The sequence below is a fragment of the Bacillus rossius genome, chromosome 15 (genome assembly GCF_032445375.1).
Source record: "Bacillus rossius redtenbacheri isolate Brsri chromosome 15, Brsri_v3, whole genome shotgun sequence".
NCBI lineage: Eukaryota > Metazoa > Arthropoda > Insecta > Phasmatodea > Bacillidae > Bacillus > Bacillus rossius.
This window is the reverse complement of record NC_086342.1, coordinates 28,640,767-28,660,173: the sequence shown is the minus strand read 5'-3', so window position 1 is coordinate 28,660,173 and position 19,407 is coordinate 28,640,767. Positions and strand designations below refer to the sequence as shown.

Here is a 19,407-nt window from a genome sequence, read left to right as displayed (position 1 = left end):
GAATTAGCACATTTCACACAAGAGATGAACTGACAAGATGTTTTGTTTATTCAGAGCTGTCCTTTTGCCTGCTATGTAACTTGTTTGATAGCCCGAAGGTCCAGCATTTCACAACTGCATCAATTTGCTCAAGGCCTGACATCAAGTACAGACTGGATTAACTAAAAACAATTTCACCCTTTACAAAAAATTTATTTTCCAGAACTTTTTTTCACAAAATGTTAAAACACAACAATATTGTCCTAAACATTAATTTAAAAAAATTTTTTAGCAAGTTTTAAAACAAATATGAGGTAGCCTCAACTCATATTAATCCACATTACTTCGGCACATTGGAAGAACAGTTTACCATGAAACAAAATCCAAAATTCACATACCGTAAAAAAAAAAAAAAGCAGTCTCATCTATGAAAACAGTTCAATGATGTAACATACATTGTCACAAGATATTTTGTTCAGTTACTTAAGGAATATACAAACATGGCAGTGTGCGTGTCTTTCTGTTATTTGTACTAGGTACTGAAATTGATGGTACATATTGTGGATAATATCGCCATTCAGAGGAGATTTTAAGGGCACATCTCTCAACAGATCGGAATTAAGAAAAAGCAAGGAACACAGCATTTCTTCATCAAATATAAAGAAATTGAGGCAATCTATCTAATCACTAAAAATTAAAACAAACACAAAAGCAATAACAACTCCATTCCAAAAACAAATGCAAGGCAATATCCAGTTCTTTAAACAACAAATCTGATTTCTCAGGAACTATGCTAGCCAGCTGTCCATCAGTTTTCCCCCCTCAGAAATAACAGAACATTCAGCTGTCGAATTAACGAAACACTGTAAATTTACATCAGTAAAATGCACTAATTCATGGGAATATTTCACACGGACTTCTCCTATTCGTTGGTAAAACTGCAAAGTCAATGAATCTGCAAACACACTGTGAATCGCAACTGTCACTGCAGTAGGGATTTGAGCAGAGAGTAAAGTGTGTGAACCAAAAACTATGTGAAGAAGATGCCAGCAGGTTCAGTTAGACACATGCAAGTTACCTGAACACAGAAAGAAACATTACGGCATACAAGATATTTCATGTCCAGCTTATTAAAGGTAGACAAATAATAAATGAAAACTTTGCTTAAAAAAATTTTGAGTAAAGATCAATACATTTATCACAATTCATAATTTTAGAAACATCTCTTTCATTCATGGTGGCGTGGTCGAAGAGAAAAAACAGTGCTTTCCCATGCCTCTCAATGATTTCAGTACATTTACATTCTTATCCCCCACTTGTAATTATTTCTCTCCTGCATTTCAACCCCTTTCAATTCATATCTCCGGTAGTGGCTCGCTCATCTCTAGTGATATGATACACAGTTTGCTAGAAAATGGAAAATTGAAAGTGAAATAAACAAACCCTATGGTGAGGAAAAGGGTCGACGGTGATACATGTATCTGTTGCCATACATGTTATTCACAGACAAAAGATCCTTTGTAAAAGTAAATCATTGTAGACAGAAGAAATTTTTGCCAGTTTATAAAATAATAAAAAAACATTTTTTGTAAAAGTTTTTCAAACATATCACGGGCTCTCTGTTTGATCTAGACACTGGAGACAATCCACTGAACTCGACGAAGACTCATTACTTAATGGCATGTTGTCAAGCCTAAATTCTGCTACTCAGTAAATCTTTATTAAAACTCATGCTTATGAGACATGACTATACATAGAATGCACACTATCTGCATGCTAACAAAGGTAATCTTAAATAAAATTTCAACAGCTAAAGAAGACCATGTATAAACCAACAAACATTTAGTATCCTAACAAGTCAATTTTATAAACAAAAACCTCATTACATACCGTGGAATGGGGTTACTTTGATCACATGTCCCCTTTGTTCTCATTTCCATATAAAAAGTATTTTATTTAAGGGAATTAAATAATTATTTTTTGGTGTAGCCATACAAGTACTTTTTATTAAAATTTGGTTATTCACTTAATTAATATTTTTTTCAATGATACAGCTTATTAAGTGTGTGATCAATGATACACCTGGTTTGGGGTTACTTTGATCACTATGAGGTTAACTACACAGAAAGTAAGGTTAAAGCCTATGGAGTAGATCAAAGTAACCCCCATGAGAATATAATTGATAGTTTCTTCACAATATAATTTTATGTTGTGGGGGTTACTTTGATCACACACTTCAGCAAAAGTAAACATTTGATTTTTATTCTACTTTTTCTATACAAATATATAAAAATCCATTATCATTACAACTGCAATTCAATGTTCTTTCATATCCACTTCTACTGCAAACTGATTGCCCCACTGTTAAAAATATGTGGGGTTAGTAATAATCCACAACTGTCCTTTTTTTATCCATGCAATAATGCTCTCTACTGTCTTAACTTCTTCCTAATAGCCACAGTTTCTATCTTAGCTCAAAATGACATTATAATTAACTTCCTGCTAACACACAAACATACTGTATGAAAAGTTTTATTTTGTGGTGCTTCACATAAGATATCCAAGGCACACTGTCCTACTTTCAGATTAATTATGTATTCCATGAATGCTGGAAAATAAAACATAGAACTAGCATAACATTACGAATATCTAACAAATGAAGACATAGTTTAACTTTCTTTCACATCCACCACTGCTGCAAAGTCATACAGTACTCTTTGCCCTGCGATATGAATTTTTGGAATCGGTAAATATCCGAGAATATCTTCTTTTGTAATGCTTGAAATATCATTCTCCATTGCCTTGAACAATTTCTTCCCATTATCCACACTTTTCATTCCCATTACCTTAATATCCATATTATTGACTTCCTGGATGATACATGCATACCTAAAAACAGTTTTTTTTTCGTGATCCTCCGTAGAATTTTACCAGGGCATACTGGCCAGGACAAATATCATCACTTAAGACTGGTTCCAAAAAAACCTCCTCTTCCTCACAGTGCTCATCACTTTCACTCCCACTAGAAGACACCAATTTCTCGTTGTCATCACTATCTTCCGAAGAGCTTGCTACTACACTTTTGCCCGGTGTGACAGTGAGTTTCTTCTTTCTCGGAATCCTGACAGGTCCACCTTCTCTCTGTTTTTGTAGGAATGCCACCAAACTTTCATTTATTCCTTTCTGGACATCATCAGGATTGGCATCCAAAGGAAATTTGTCCAGAACATAATTAGGGTTGAAAGGTGCAATACCGGTAGCTTTAAATCCACTGACCAGATTTCTCGACACACCATTCTTTATGTAAGTGGGATTTCTGGGCACCACACTGTTCATCTTCTGGATTGCTGAAGTCAAAAGTGATGGGAAAACATGTTTGGGTAGCACACCTACTCTCGGATGATTTTGTTTCCAAACTGTCAGCTCATGACGCCATGCTACTTTGAAGGCACGGAAGAAGGACACATCTAACGGCTGACATAGATGTGTAGCATTTGGTGGCAAACAAACAAAATGAATATTATTCACCTTGCATAATTGTAGGACATTTTCATTGAAGTGGGAGGAGAGATTATCACCAATTAAAATAACTTTTCCTTCCAACCTTTTTGCATGAGGTAGAAATGTGGAAATAAACCAATCATGGAATGTAGCAGAATCAATCCAACCATGCTTGGTTCTGTTGTATCGAAAGCCCCTCGAGCAACATGAATCTGAACAGCAAGGTTTGCCTTTCAACCCTCCTTCTTTCCATGTGTCATAAATTCCTTCACTCCTATAAATAATGTAAGGTGGCAACAGTATTCCGGAAGCAGAACCACACATCAATACAGTTGTTGCAGATTTAGAGTGATTGCAGATTTTAACTGGATATTTTACACCTCTTCTGTAAATTCCCTTCATCTTACCAGGATCGTCAGAAACATTGGTCTCGTCATAATTGAAAATGTTACATGGTGGAACATCCTTCAGAGTTTCATCAAGATTTTTAAAATACTCGTTAAGTATTTCCCGGGAAACTTCTGCCTTTGAGGTTTTTAAATTTGATGCCATTCTTTGGCCTACTTTATCTTTATGTCGCTTTAATAAAGACAGGACCCAATCCTTTCCAGGCACATTATTCTGAAATCTTGGTTCAATGCGCCCTTCAAGATCTAAATGCATTTTAGTAAACATCTGCACATCTTGGACACACAGTGGAAAACCCCAGTCACTACACGTAAGAAGCCCATTAATAATAGCCAGTTCTTCAATTTCGGAAAACACTATTCTTCACCCAGGCTTACCTCCATGCTTTCTATTAAACTTATTGTGTAAAGTACCATAAGAAATGTTGAACTCCCTTGAAGCTTGGCGTAATGACATCTTATTATCAGCAACTGCTTCTAAAGCCTCTTCTAACTTCAATTCTGTGTAGTTTTGGTAGCACCTAGATCCTAACTTCCTTTTATAATCACGAGGCATCTTGCCTGTTTTGGCTTGAACTTATGAAAAAAAGCCCTGTAGCCAGATTAAAGTTGGAACCTGAAAGTAGATACCATACCAGTACATAGACATTCTTATTTTTACCACACCCAGTTCTTGGTAATACTATTTTACTATTTTTATTTTAAAGCCTATTTGTTTCATTATTTTAACATTGAACAAAAATATGTGTAATAATGCTTACATGGTTTAAATATTATGTTTACAAAAGTACAGTAAGTAGGTACAATTTGTACTTGTCTTCAAACTAAAGTGATCAAAGTAACCCCACAATAAATTATAGGTTATAATAAACATATGGGTATGCATAAATTTGTACAAACCACAAAACTATAACACATATACTATACATTAAACATTTAAACTCTTAAAACAGTGAGAACAAGCTAGCAGTATTTACAATACTTACACTTTTTGGGACAAAAATTAATGTATGAACTTGCTCTCATCAACAAATAGGCATTCCATTAAAAAAACAAAAACAAAATGGCACCAAGAAATGTTATTATGACCTAGAAAATACTTGTGCTGCCATCTACTATGAAAGCAACACTGCATTAAACTGTTTGGCAATGTTATGGAGCCAATTTAAAATGAGTAGCACCTGATCAAAGAAACCCCTCAATATCAAAGTAACCCCATTCCACGGTATTTACAATCACACTAATAGTACTTAAAAGCTTTTTATACGTAATATATTTCAAAGGTAACATCACATTATGTACAGCCAAACCTTAATTATTTAGCAAATGTTTTGTATTAATTCAAATTTTTTATAACTAAAAACCATAGTGATAAATTTGGGCGACGGAGATTAATTAATTAAAAGAAGAGAGAATTAATGTACATGCTTGGAAACAGGAACACCAAAATTTCAGAATTGTTAGAATAAGAACTACAAATGTCAATATACATACCTAGTAGCAAATACATAATTGATAGAAAAAAATGTTATAATTCACCACTTTTTAGAACCATCTGTCTCTTTGTGGCTGTGATCACTAAAGTGTCAAACTCGTAACCAAAATAAAATGAATAAGCACCGAGTTGACAGCCAAATGATTCGAACCTTACCACTACTTTGAAAATAAACAAAAATCAATTAAAGTTTTGTTGGTAGTGTATCAATGGGCTACCACCTGTTGCACAATTAGTACCTTCCTGCTTATTCCTTTATATTAATTACTGCTTGAGATTGAGAGTCCGTAAAATTTAGGCCTGGCTGTACTACGTATCTAAATATTACACAAACTACCATACAAGACAATCAAATAACACAATTCTGACACATTTACCACGGGGCAGGCATCAAATTTGCCTTTGTTCAATATTATTTACAAGTTGGGTTTGTCAAGGACTGTGATTCAAACAGTGAAAAGTATAAGTTAGAGAGAACTTAAAATTGTATTAAAAAAAGTGATAATAAATACAAAAAACAGTTAATAAATAAAAAAAGTCACATCTACTTTCAACTACATAAGTATTGAAAACCAAAAATTAAGTGTCAACAACAGTTTGAAATTATTTCCTCCGAAATTTATAATTACATTAACAAATGGCACTGAGGAAAACTTATACCCATAATTTGCATTCAAGATTTATATTCCTGGATATAAATAAATTACTCCATACTTGGCCAGAGTGAAGTGGCTGCCTAAACATGATTCAAAAACATTTCGTGAACTTTAAAACAAACCCACTGGTGCAGTACAAGTGTTTGCATGAACAGACTGAACACGTAATGGACTATGCCATTACTTTATTAATGTATGCAAGTTTTCCGCTGTAAGAAGACATAAAAAAGTTGTATAAAAAAAAGTCAGAGATAAACACAAATTACCCAAGGTGAATGTGAACACACTAGACTAATTTAAAACAAAACTCAAATGGTTGATGACAAAGCTCAAACAGTTGAAACGAAACGGCCACTTCTACATACGCAACAGGCACACCTTCGCTCAGCTCAGCTGCCTTCCAGCAACAACACGTGTTTGCCGTAGAAGACAGAGTACGCCAGGAACAGAGCGGCGCCGACGTACGCCGCTATTTCGCAGCACAGCAAGTACCCGCCGCCAGTGTCTCGGCCCCACCGAGCCGCCCCGCTCGCGTGGGGGTAAGTCTGCACGCCCCAGACTGGCGGGGGGGCGGGCACGGCGTGAGGGGAGGGGTACAGGACGTGCGGGAACACGTAGTACACGTACGGCGGTCCCAGGTACACGCTCTGGGCGGAGACGAGGCGTCCCGTCACGTCCCAGCTCGACGCGGTCTCAGGGGTGGGGGTCCGGCCCAGGCAGTCCCACCTGGGAGGGGACAACCCTCGACCCGCGTGGTCTGGGGCGGTCCCAGAGGACCGGCTGGCCAGGGACCCGTACCCGGAACTACGGCTGGGGGAGCGCGAGTGGCTTGCGTAGGGCTTCTCCACCAGGCTCAGGGGCTCATATGAGTCTCGCCACTCGCTCCACTTCCCGCCCGTCCGACGGAGCTCGGGAGGGCACCTCGGCCACGACGTTGCCGGAATCTTGCCCCTGTAGCGCGCGAACTGGTGACGGTCCTCCGCGTGGCTCCACGTGTGCACATTCGCACCCCGGAAAAGATGCCTGTCCACGTTTGTCCCGTACTCCCTGGTCTTGAAGATGGTGGCCGGCGTGTTCTCTCGAGCCGTGGAAGTGAAACCGAGCTGCAAGTTACGCAAACCTACCCTCAGATCCTCGTACGGTGTCGAACTGGCATCGGATTCTTTACTCGCATGTGAGTGCAGAACACTTGGCTCAGCTTCAACATGGTGCTTACGCCGTTCCATCTCGCGTGGCGGAGACTCTCGACCTCTTTTACTCTCGCTCTTGACTGCAGCTGCTGTGGACGTAATTCTGTAAGAACAACCACAAATCACTCTCCTTAGGCCATCACCAATATATGCTTTCAGTGTTTCCTAGTAGTCACAAATAAAACTGACTCCCGTAGAGTAAGTTGATACATGAACAAGACTAGCTCTGGAGCCCAGCTCTGTGAACTTTGCTTAAAAGCCAAACTTGGTTATTTTTGTCCACACACGATACAAACATACTCCGAACTTTACTTGTAAATTTCAGTACTTGAAATGAGTTTTTTAATGCAACATGCAGCTGTCCTGATGTCCTAGGCCAGTGTTTTTCAATCTGTGGGTCGCGACCCCGAGGGGGGTCGCGAAGCCTTACTCGGGGGGTCGCCGGCTGAAAGAAAAAGGCAAGGTTCTAACACTACAAAAACAAAGTACTTTTACTAAAAGTAAACAGCCGACTTCTTAAAACCATATTTATTACCTGAATCATAGTATTTTGCTGCTGACTAAGAGCTTTCAACTTTCGTTCAAAGAAATCCAACGGCTTATCAGCTTCTTTTTTATGCTTGGTTGTGAGATGCCGCATAAGCTTTGACGGTTTCATACTCTCACGTGATAAAACATCACCGCAAATTACACTACACATTGAGGTTTATTATTTATGACTGTAAACCCGTATTTCAAATAACTGTCATCGTAATGTCTATTTTTTTTTGGATTTGTTTCACCACCACCGCTATTGACACTCGTACCAGATGTTGAAGGCTGCGATCTTTTGAGAAACTTATCCATTTTACAAACGCGCTGAGCAAGTGAAAAACAAAAGAATGACATCTGTACTCATCGGTGACTACGCTTAACTGGGTGAGATGAGAGTTGAAACAAAAGAATATTGCGGGCGGCGGCGGGTGGCGCGCGCGGGTCGCTTCCTGTCGCCGCAACGACAATGCGGCGTGGCAACGTGGCCGTCGCCGACGCAGTTTGGCCGGCGCGAGTTGGCGTCCAAGTTAAGTCGCACGTAGCCTTACCAACTTACCTCGTACTTACTTTCAAAACTCTCGCGGCTTCCTGCAGAGTGTCGATCCGAATAATAGATAATTGTACCAAAATAAAAAATACCATTAACGTAGTCTTTTAATTAAATAATTTCTTTGTCTTTCTGTGACACAAGGGGGTCACCGGAATTTTTCGACTTGTAAAGGGGTCGCGAAAGGAAAGGTGGGTCGCCAGCTGATAAAGTTTGGGAACCACTGTCCTAGGCAAATGAGAGAAAGGTCAAATAATAAGAAAGTTTGAACTAAGAAGTGGTTGCAATGAAGAACAAGATTCTCACATTTGAATTTGAATATAATCAGAATTGACATTCCTGATACTACAAAAACAATTTTAAAATTGAGTTTTTCTTTGTAAATAACTACATTTATACTAAAACAAGACTGTGACACAAACTCAAGGTTGCTATACAAGCTTGGAATTCCACGTTTTACAGGCCAGCTGAAATCAGCTTGATTTTTGTACTTTTGTGTGCAAATGTATGTACATGTGTAAATTGCATGTGTTATTTATGTGAAATTGTAATAAAACATGCTCATTTTGGTCATAGAAATTTTATTTAATTAATGATTTATTTAATTAATTATAACCAAACCCCACGTGTTGAATACATAACTGCCAACCCTGGTATAGGCTGCTTACGGTACACATCCCAAAAGCATCAAGATATATTACTATACAAAATTTAATTCAGATACTCTACTGTCAAAACTGTAATTACACCCAACTCTTTAGTACTTACTGTAATTTCTTTCTGAGTAGGGAACACTAAAGGTAGAGTACAACAATCATGGTTATACACTGAAAGTCCAAACCATTTAAGCACTAGTTACCTAGATATGTTATGTAACTAAAAATACAAGTGCTTTTAAACACACTAAACTAATTTGTATTACTGTGCAGAGTTCACAACTTCTGCCAACTGTATGATGTAAACCCAAATATGTACATAAATACATACATACATAAATACATACTACATACAATCACTCCTTACGAAGAGGGGCAGATAAAAAAAAAATCTCCCTGCAAAAAATTATTTTTCCCGTATTCATTAGGAAGTGAGAAGGTTGCATAGCAGATTTGTTTTAATAATAGTACTTACGTATATGGAATATAACAACTGTGAAAGATGGGTGGGGAGAAAGTCAGACTTGATCCTGAAGTAATAAGGGTAGGTAGATTTTTAAACGCAATCTAAACTTATATAACGTTAAGAATTGGAAATATAAATTATTTTAAAAATAACCTAAAAAAATGCTGTACCTGTGCCACTGCAAGTTGGTGACCTGGTCTGACTTAGAACCATACAAAAGACGTTTCTTTCTTCTGCTCTGCAATTGTCTCAAAAGTTTCACGGACAAGATTACGACACAGGTTACCACCTGCAAAACGAACACAAAAACACTGACTTCCCAAATGTTAACGCCCCCGTGCACTATAAAATTTTCCAGTCATATTAATTTAGCAGAACTGCAATTTAGGTTTAACTATATTTTAGGCATGTGCAAGAAAGACTTTTTTGAATTCGAGACGAGATCGAGAAAGCAATTTAAAAATTCTCGAGAATCGAGTCGAGATCGAGAAATCTGTACTTTAGTTAACAGGATAATATGATCCAAAAAAGTAAAACTCAATAATCTGACAAACATACATAATTATTCAATAATTTTATCAAGTATCCACAATTGCAATTACAACTTTACCTTTACACTCAAGTTTATTTGCCTATTGTCGTATGTAAACATACGTTATTGACTCCATAGTCTATACAGTTTCCTTGAGCTATGGACGGTACTTGATCATGAAAGTCTGAACATTCGCCACTATCGATATGTCACTATCGATACGGACCGCAATTTAAACATCATGTAATTCAATGTGATAACCACAGCACAATTCATTGTTTACGTTTACCGTTTCATGTAGTGACTTGTGAACGGAAGTTGTTCGTTTTTAACTTTTTAATAATTTATCGTGTATACTATTGTAACAAGTATATTTTATTTTATTCGATCTACGTTACGTTGAAGATATGTTAATTATTTCAACACGCAACACAAAATGCTGCCTCAATATATTATATTACCTAACCTATTACTTGTTTACAAAATTCTCGAAAATTCCGAGCCAAAAAAATTATCTCGAGACGAGATCGAGAAAATTTCTGTCTCGACTCGTTCTCGATGATGCCGAGACTCGCACATCACTACTATATTTGATTTAAAGGTTTGATACAAAACAGCCTGAAGTATTTGATCAGCCTCTTAAAGGAATATCTTACACAAACAAAGTTCTAATATTCTGGGGTTCACCCAACAGGGGTGTATTTATGTTAGTGACGCAGGCTGATAAGTGCGATGCTTGACTGGTATTTCTAGCTCAGTTTTGCCTCTAAGAGCAAGACTGTGAACTGGTTTGCAGTCTTCTCGTCGTGCATAAGACAACTATGAAATGTGAGTGGTGACCGTAACATTATGTGGCGGAGAAATTGAAATAAAGGTACAATGCACGACCCTTAAGTGCTTTCAAGAATCTACATATTCCAAAAAGGTTTTTGTAGTCAGCCATTAGTCAGGTGTACAGGAACTGTACGTTTGCAGCATGTTTACCCTAAAAAATTACAGATGAAGAACTTATAGTTGGTTGCGTTCAGTGAAATATTACTTGTGTGTTTAATTCTATGTAGTGCATGGATAAAAAAAACCTAATATATTGGCCTCTGGTTAAGCGAAGGAGAAAGGTTTGCTATGAGTTCCCCCCTCCACTACCTAACCACCCCTTTCACTTCAGGCTGATTTGCATGTGCCAGTGCCGTGGCCGGCTTGTAAATCAGCTGAGGTTGAAAATATTCTTCTAGGTTTTGAAAGGTTTTGTTCACACTTGTCCGCTTGTCCATGCGGCTGCAAGTAGTGCTGCAGCCATCACCGTACCGTGACAGCCGGATAATTATAGACTATGTATGTTGTCTTGTTTCACGGCCGTGCAACTAGTGAATATTTACGAGTGTAGTTGCCAGATGACGGATGAAAGTCTTCTGGCTTTCGTTGCAAGCATGGTGGTGGGAGGTTGGAAAGGATGTTAACAGCTTCCATTGTGAATAGAAATCAATATGAGATCCCAATCATTTAAGTTACAGGCCATCCATTGCATTGTCAAGTCACTGGTGTGTGTACATCGGCCTTTCCTCGTGTTGTTTTTTTCTCCCATCCTCAGAAAAGGCCAATGGAGTAATCTGATTAAAAAACCTTTCCTCCTGCTTAATTCAAGCTAAGCTATGATGCATCATCCCACCATTCCACCCGGCATGTCATGAGCGGACCGTAAATTTTTTTACATCGCATGTTAGGCATTTTTTGGAAGGTCTAGGAACATAACCTGTATAATATTAACATTGTTCCTTATGGGGAAACGTGATCTAAATGAACAGACTTTTGCTTGACTGAAAATTTACGGGAACGTAAACTGCCTGTTAATTGATGGCTTACTGTACTAGATAAGACTTGCCCAGTGACACGTTTCGTAGCTACGCACTGCACACGGTTGCGGGTGCTATGCGTCACGTACCGGAAATGTTGGAATGTAGTGGGAAGAGTGAGTTTAGTTCATTCGCAAAAAAATAAATATATTTACATCCCTGCTAAATTATTTCATCCAAGAAATTCCAAAGTTTCAATGATTTTCCAGCAGAAAAACTGCTGTGCGACTAATTAAAAAGTGTCTAAATACATGTTTTTTTAAAAATTTAATGTCTGAAGCCATAACTTATACGTACAGTATTTAATAATGGTAAACTGCTGTCGCATGGGCCTTTTTTTTTTCGTACGTGTGGCGGTGGAGGGTTGGAAAGGAGGAATTTACCTTTGAATAATGTTCGCCGGTATCCTCCAGCCTAACCAAGTTGAGTTTTGCATGCACCCACTTAAATCACATAAGCTACACCAGCCGCATGTTTAAGTGGAATGTTTTTTTTTTTTTATGATAGGATAATAATCGAGAGTATTAAAGCAAAACAAAATACACGCTGAGCGTTAAAAAATTACGTACATGTATTTATAGGTCCAAGGCTAATTTCTTAAAACTTATCAATCAGGAAAACTTTCTAAAGTAGGATTTCTTAAACGGCCTTTACTGCATATTGACGTTTGACAATACGGCATTTCCGTGGTTCTAAACAGGCCTGTGGGCAGCCGGGCACGCCTCTCACCTGGACGGCATGGTACTGCAGATCAGCTGAGAACCACGGCCTGAGCCAACACAGCGCGTGGAGCTGCAGAAAGAGCACCAGGCAACCGACACCCTCCAAGGTCGCCGCACCACCGCGCACGAACAAAGCGGCCTGCGCCAGCACGGCCGCAAGGGTGAGAAGGGCCTCGGAGTGCGCCACGGCCCGTAGCACGGCCGGCGGCAGGACGCGCCACGCCCCCTGGAACGGCCACGGCAGGAACGGCTCCTCGTCGCCGAAGGCCGAGGCCAGGACGAGCCACGTGGCCAGCGCCAGGGGTATCACGCCCGGGAACCACCGCCCGCGCGGCCGCGGCGGCCCGACGCTCACCTGCGGCAGACACGGCAATTCCGCGCGTGTACGTGCGTCGCCCGCGGCCCCCCCCCCCCTCCCGACACCACACACACAGCTGGCAACGCTGGACAACCTTGTTACCGCACAGCTTGTTCTTCAGCCCCAGAAGCGTGGACTTCTGCCGCAGCAGCACCTGCTGAACCACCTTCTCGCAGTGCCAACACAGAGGATACCTTCGCTCCAGCTGCCACCTGCATGCAGACCACATATATTAACTTCAGTGCCCCAAATGGCATGCTAAATATGAGACTGCGTATGAGTGACATTCCAAAATTAAGTTTAATATTTTTTTTTTCAAACGGAATCTTTACAGCAAAAAAAAAATACACCACGGCATCATGAACTAAACACCTTGCACTATTTTCCGACAAAGTCGCCACCGACATTTGCACATTTGTCATACCGTGCAATCAGTATGAAGAAACCACTCTGGTAAAACTTGGTGCACGGCGATTCAAGGAATTGTTGCAGAGCCTGCTCCACCTCAGCATTGTTTTGGAAGTGACGTCTCGACGGTGCGGCTTTCAATGCAGGGAACAGGTGATGGGGCAAGATCAGGACTGTAAGCAGGGTGATCCAATCTCTCCCATCCGAAGCGACGAATCGGATCGTGTGTAAGCCTTGCTGTGTGTGGTTTTGCGTTGTCGTCCAAGAGCACAACACCTTAAATCAAGTGCCCTGGTCTCTTTCGTCAAATGGTGGACCTGAGTTTGGTGAGGGTGTCGCAGTAGCGTGCCACATTGGTGATCCCTTTATGGAGGAAATCAAGGAGAATCACACCTTTCCTGTTCCAGAACACTGTGGCCAAAAACCTTCTTACGGAGGGTGACCCTTTTAATTTTTTCCTCACTGGTAAACTGGGACGCTTTCACGTCATTGAGGCGGCCTTGGTTTCTGGGATAAAGTGGTGCACCCATGTCTCTTCGTCTGTGATGATTCTGAACAGGAACCATTTCCCTCTCGCACGTTCTGCATCAAGTGATCGAGGCTGATTTCCATTCTTGCACTTTTGTGATCCGGGGTTTTCGGCACCCAATCTTGCAGACATGATTCGGTAACCCAACACATAATGGAGCATGTGATGGTTCTCAGCACGACTAATAAGCAGTGTGGACGCAACCTTTGACACCGTTATACGCCTGTGCGCTAACACCATGTCCTGTGCTCTTAGCAATGTTGTTTTCAGTCATGGTTGTGGAGGGATACATCGACCTTCATCATCACACTCTGCCTTCCTTCACTGACCATGCAAACCAGCAACCAACCATTTGACGAGACATGACCTCTTCACCATACAGTATGTAGGCATTCATGGATGATGGATACACTAGCCCCATGTGGCCATTCATTCTGGATAAAGGCACGCACTTCCGTTGGCAACCATTTTGTCAGTACACGTCTGTCTGTAATTGTGATTTGTACTCAAAAAACCTAGGGCACATTGGTCTTCGGTGCTCTGCGCATGCGTCATTCATCCTACGCTGACGCTACTTCCGTTGTTGAACCAGCAACGGGTGCGGATTCTTATGGCGATTGTTTGTTTCACCTGGTGTACCATCTGCTCTTTCACAAAAAAATGTAGAAACTTACTTTCGGAATGTCCCTTGTACATAGTAGGTCATTATCTATGAGAGGCACAACCGAAAAAAGTAAAAAACAATCTTAAAATATGTTTTACTTCCTGACATATTCTTCTCATCATTTTGTAAAACTACATTGCAATATTTCAAATAGTTAAATGTTAACTAAGCATTTGATCACTGGTCAACTTAGGTTAGTGCAGCATTAAATAAATTTGATAATATTCATTAACTATTGATTATATTTATTACATATTAAATATGTTTTATTAACGTAGCTCACGTAACCCACCCCAACTTTTTTTGGAACAAATATATTGTTACGGACGCGAGAGACAAGACAGCGATGCCAGGTTCAGAGCTGGCTGGTGTCCCCGCATGTTCACTGAAATCACAGCCACGTGACACCGGCCTGTGCGTGTGTGCGTGTGTGTGGACAGGCGTGAGGTAAGGGGTAAACCCCTGATGAGCCTATATCCAGTTAGGAGTGCGAACTGTGGAACTTGACAGACATTGAGTAACTTGACAATAAACTTTTTTAAGTGCCAGTGATTTGTGATAAAGAGATTTTTTAAGTACAATTATTTATTATTAATGTAAATATATTAACAATCAATAAAAATGTAATAAAACTTCATTGGGCTAGCCCAGTTCTCCCCTCATAAATTGTACCAACATTAATTAAATCAAACAATCACTCATAACATTGAAATGTCTTGTCCCAATAATTCAAAATGACCTAAATAAATATTCTTTCATTAAAATACTACTGGAAAATAATTCTTCATAAGGTAATGAAATTATATAATCAAACATTTGATATTTTATAGAAAAAGAAATGACACAAAGTAAAAAAAAAAAAAAATTATTTTCTGATTATTATTCCTTTTTTCCCCCTATATGCATCCTCTCACAGTGACCTGGAAATACTGTACAACACTTCAAAAAATTTAACTGTTTTAATTTACAGTCTAGACACCACTGTTACAGAATATCTCATGGAGTGCAAATTTCTGAAGGAAACTTCATCAACAGTTTTAGTTTGACAATTGATCATTCTATTATTTCTAAGAAAAATACTGGTACCTACATAGTTGGGTAGCCTAGTACCTTGAAAAATAAAGTCCTTAATTTATCTAATGGAATAATTTGTGTGGCATGAGAACTTAATGCCTTTCATGAATCTGTCAAAATGGGTGTGCATTTATTCATGGGATAAACCATAAATATAGGCAAGCCAATAAAATCTGTCAAACATGTAAGAATAGTGATTTTTTGCAGAAATGAAAATTTACTACAAGAACCTGTATGGTTACTGTTCAGCAGTACATGGAATTAGAACTACCCATGAGAAAGTTTTCATTTACGTGAATAATAACTGTTTTACAATATCAATAAGTCTATATTTAGCCTTGCTGGTAACAGCAGATGACATATAAAATATGTTAGTGTTTATTCATTATGCGTTGTTGTTATCTTAATTTTTTTTATTTATTTATTACTTATGTCATCTATTTAACCATTTACAGTAGAAAGGTTTAGTCGAGTCTTGGTGTTTGTATCTATTGTATGGTTTGTATTTTTTTTTTTAATGTTTTTGTGTGTGCACAGTCGTAGAGTCTCAAAACTGATTGTGTGCATGTCAAACTTTTTAAATAAAATAAAAATACATAAAATGAGACACTAATTTAAAATGAACAGTTCAAACAAACCTGTACTCTTCAATTTCTACATCATAACGGGACGGTTTGGATGGAGAAAACGCTGCCAGCTTGTTCACTTTCTCCTGTTGCGCGCTGTTGCACTCCGGGCACAGGCTGCCGCCCGCCTTCGGTCCGAGCGCACCGGTGCCTGGTGCCTGGTTGGCCGCAGCTACCGGGTGGTTCAACAACTCGTTCCGCTGGGCGGGGATAACTTTGTTGTAGCTTCCATCCTGAGCACCAACACACACTATCACCGTGAAGCCGGTCGCAACGCAAATATACAGCAAACACTGAAGAAAAGTGATCGCTGCAGCTTTTTCCAGCCACGGTTGGCTTATTTAAACCATAATGGTTCAAAACAAGGTTTAAACGTGGTTCCAGGGTTGTGTTTCCGGATGTACGTTCCTCAAAGAATAATGCTTCTTTTAACATTCTCTGCCCAGTAATTTCTGAACATTCTCTAGTTAAAGCTATTTTAATGAAAAATGTCATATATTTTAGTTTAATATAATTAATTTAAAACTATCAAAAAATTATACTTAATTGCCCTTACCGATACTGAGTTTCTAAAAAAAACAGCAGGAATCCAAAAACGCCTTTATGCAGGATAATCAAGCAACATTGGTAAGTAGTACTCAAAAATACCATGTTCTGAATTAACTTATTTCAGGTAAGCCCTTTATATCAAGAATTACTTAAAAAAAATCTATAAATTAGTTTGTGAAATTCTTACAAAAACAGTGTTATATAGGCCTACACAAGTAAAGAAATATTCAGTGTTACAATTTACGTAACAGAAAATTGTAAAAAGGTACTTACCCGAGTAAATCCATTATATTGATCACAACTGGGGCAGTCAAAACAATTCTTATTCCCAAATGGCACAAGCGTGTCCTTATTACAAAACCAACAGTTTACAACAGTGGTTCCTTTCCTGTAAAAAAATAAATAAATAAAAAAACAAAAAAAAACTTGGTTCAGGTACATTTTGTACAATGACAAGGAAGTAAGACGGATCTAGTAAATGGAGACAAATCTCACAGAATGGAGTTATCTACAATGGCATGTACACGGACTCAGACCTATATGGATTAGCTTCATGGGATCAATTTAAGCCAAGTATTAGGCTGCAGTGGTAGCTATGTTTATTAACATTTTAAATTGCATAAAAAAAAGATATTAAGTAAACTTAGGTACAAATTTAGACAAAATTTTCATAATCATAAATTTTAATCTCATATATCAAATTTGTTATGTTTCTGTGCACTGCGGATATGTCAGACGGATGTTGAAATGTAACTATCTAACTATTCCATAATCAGTTTCCTTTATTATGTTTCCATGTCATTGTGGCACGAGTCTTAACGTACAACCAACGGTAATGCTTACTCCAGCATACAAGAATATTACTCATTATTCAAGAATAAAAGTTTACTCGTACTACGAACTCGTCCCAGGGAAATGAAGCCCCCCTACTCATAGGGGGAGGGGCACCCCCCCCCCCCCCAAGGTTAAAATTGGACTTAGAATAATTTTTGCAACCAGTATGAATTGTGGTTGGTGCTTATTTGTGGTGGTGTACCGTGGGCCTTCACCTGGTAATGCTAAAATTCAACAATATAAGTAACCGGGTTGTGTCCTTAGTAACTGACAATGTGCCTTTTTAGGGTGGCAAAAAGTCTTTGCCCCTGGCTATAATCTAATGAGATTAAACATCCCTGTCTTATAGAAAACAGCTTTGGTTACGGTTTATTCCTACAGATTTCTGGAGAACCAGAGGATCATTTTGCAACTAGTATCAAGAAAACAGTAGGACAGTGACAACAGGATCAGGGATATCTCAGTTGAAAACATTCTCAGCTACGCTAATAAATCACAACCTAAATTTTACATCACTAAAGCAAGCACAGGGGAACCATATAACACATTGAATCAAATTTGAAGAAAGTAACTCAATATGATGCTTTAAATGCAATTATCACAAACACAACATGAAAATAGAAATTTTCCGGAACAATTGAAACGATAAATACTGTAATTAAATTGTTTTTATAGATGCAAAAAAACATGGCGTGTGTGTGTGTGTATATATATATATATATATATATATGTGTGTGTGTGTTATAAATTAATAAATACCACTCTTGACACAAAATGTACCATAACAAATACCTACATAATATGGTCGCAATGACATACTGAAGTTAATAAACTACTTAACATATTGCAAATAATTAGTGTGATTAATACAGTGCACTAACTTGGTATCTTGTATCAAAATAACTATAATAAAGGTAGGTACAATTAAAAACCACATGATTTTACTGGACAAAAATCAAAATTACACATATTTAACATGCCTGTAATGATACATTGACACGAAAACACAATTTTAATTATAAACTTTATTTTATAAATCTGGTTGGAATTTTATGCTGTTTTACAATTAGGATGTCTTGTGTTGAAAAACACAAATTTGGCAATATTATTTTATTTACGAAAAAGCTGTTACACTAGAAATTAACAGCAAAAATATTTTTTTAAATACTTGTTTATTAATAAAAAATTGTATTTTAAATAATAATAAATATATTTATTTTAATTTTTGTGGTTGTAATTTCCACATGTATACATGAATGATTTATACATTTGCTATTAAGTTTGGAAGTCGCCTTTAACATTACATCAACCGATTGAACTTTCCTTTAAAATATTTGCTTTAAAAAAGGAGAAACTAAAATGAAAACATGTGCATAATAGAGGTTAGAATTTGAACCGGCATACCAAAAATGTAGTCACAATTTGTTATAATCTAGCAAATAAGAAATAATTCTTTTCAAAAAATACCTTGAAAACTTTTCTAAAAAACTGGACAACATTGTAAGATGGTCACAATATTAAATATAATCCTGCAAATATATTTTTACATTATTTTGAGAAAAAAAAAAAACATTCCTTATTTTCCCAACCGCCGCCGTAAATCAGGAGTCATAGAGTACAAAAGTATTAGTCAATGGCTGCTTTCCGTATTATAGATTTCTAGTTGCATTGGTTATAGCATTCAGCAGCTGAGAACTGTTCCTTTATCATGTTGACAATATTTATTCTATGCAATGTTTGTGGTTTGTGTCTTGAATCTATTATGTATTTTTTTAAGTTTTCAAAAGCCTTAAACTAATCTATTATTTAAATAATTGCTTAGTTAGTGAC

The 19,407-nt window shown here is 38.0% G+C and overlaps 1 protein-coding gene across 1 annotated transcript; it reads right to left on the bottom strand.

Moving 5' to 3' along the window:
- Positions 1–171: 171 nt before the first annotated feature.
- On the bottom strand, positions 172–19,209 carry LOC134539706 (uncharacterized). Its single transcript, XM_063381926.1, has 7 exons — positions 19,045–19,209; positions 17,017–17,131; positions 16,207–16,427; positions 12,988–13,105; positions 12,543–12,890; positions 9,602–9,720; positions 172–7,331 (listed from the first exon to the last, which is right to left on the bottom strand). The coding sequence occupies exons 1-7, from the start codon at positions 19,074–19,076 to the stop codon at positions 6,428–6,430; spliced, it is 1,857 nt and encodes a 618-aa protein (XP_063237996.1). The 5' UTR covers positions 19,077–19,209; the 3' UTR covers positions 172–6,427.
- Positions 19,210–19,407: the final 198 nt, after the last annotated feature.

Bases quoted from the DNA above. Each gene is read 5' to 3' on its own strand.
- LOC134539706 (XM_063381926.1), bottom strand. From the start codon at position 19,076: ATGTTGTCCAGTTTTTTAGAAAAGTTTTCAAG. The intron at 17,132-19,044 runs GTATTTTTTGAA...ATTTTTTTACAG, and splicing joins TTTTTAGAAAAGTTTTCAAG to GAAAGGAACCACTGTTGTAA. The intron at 16,428-17,016 runs GTAAGTACCTTT...GTTGGTGCTCAG, and splicing joins AATATAATGGATTTACTCGG to GATGGAAGCTACAACAAAGT.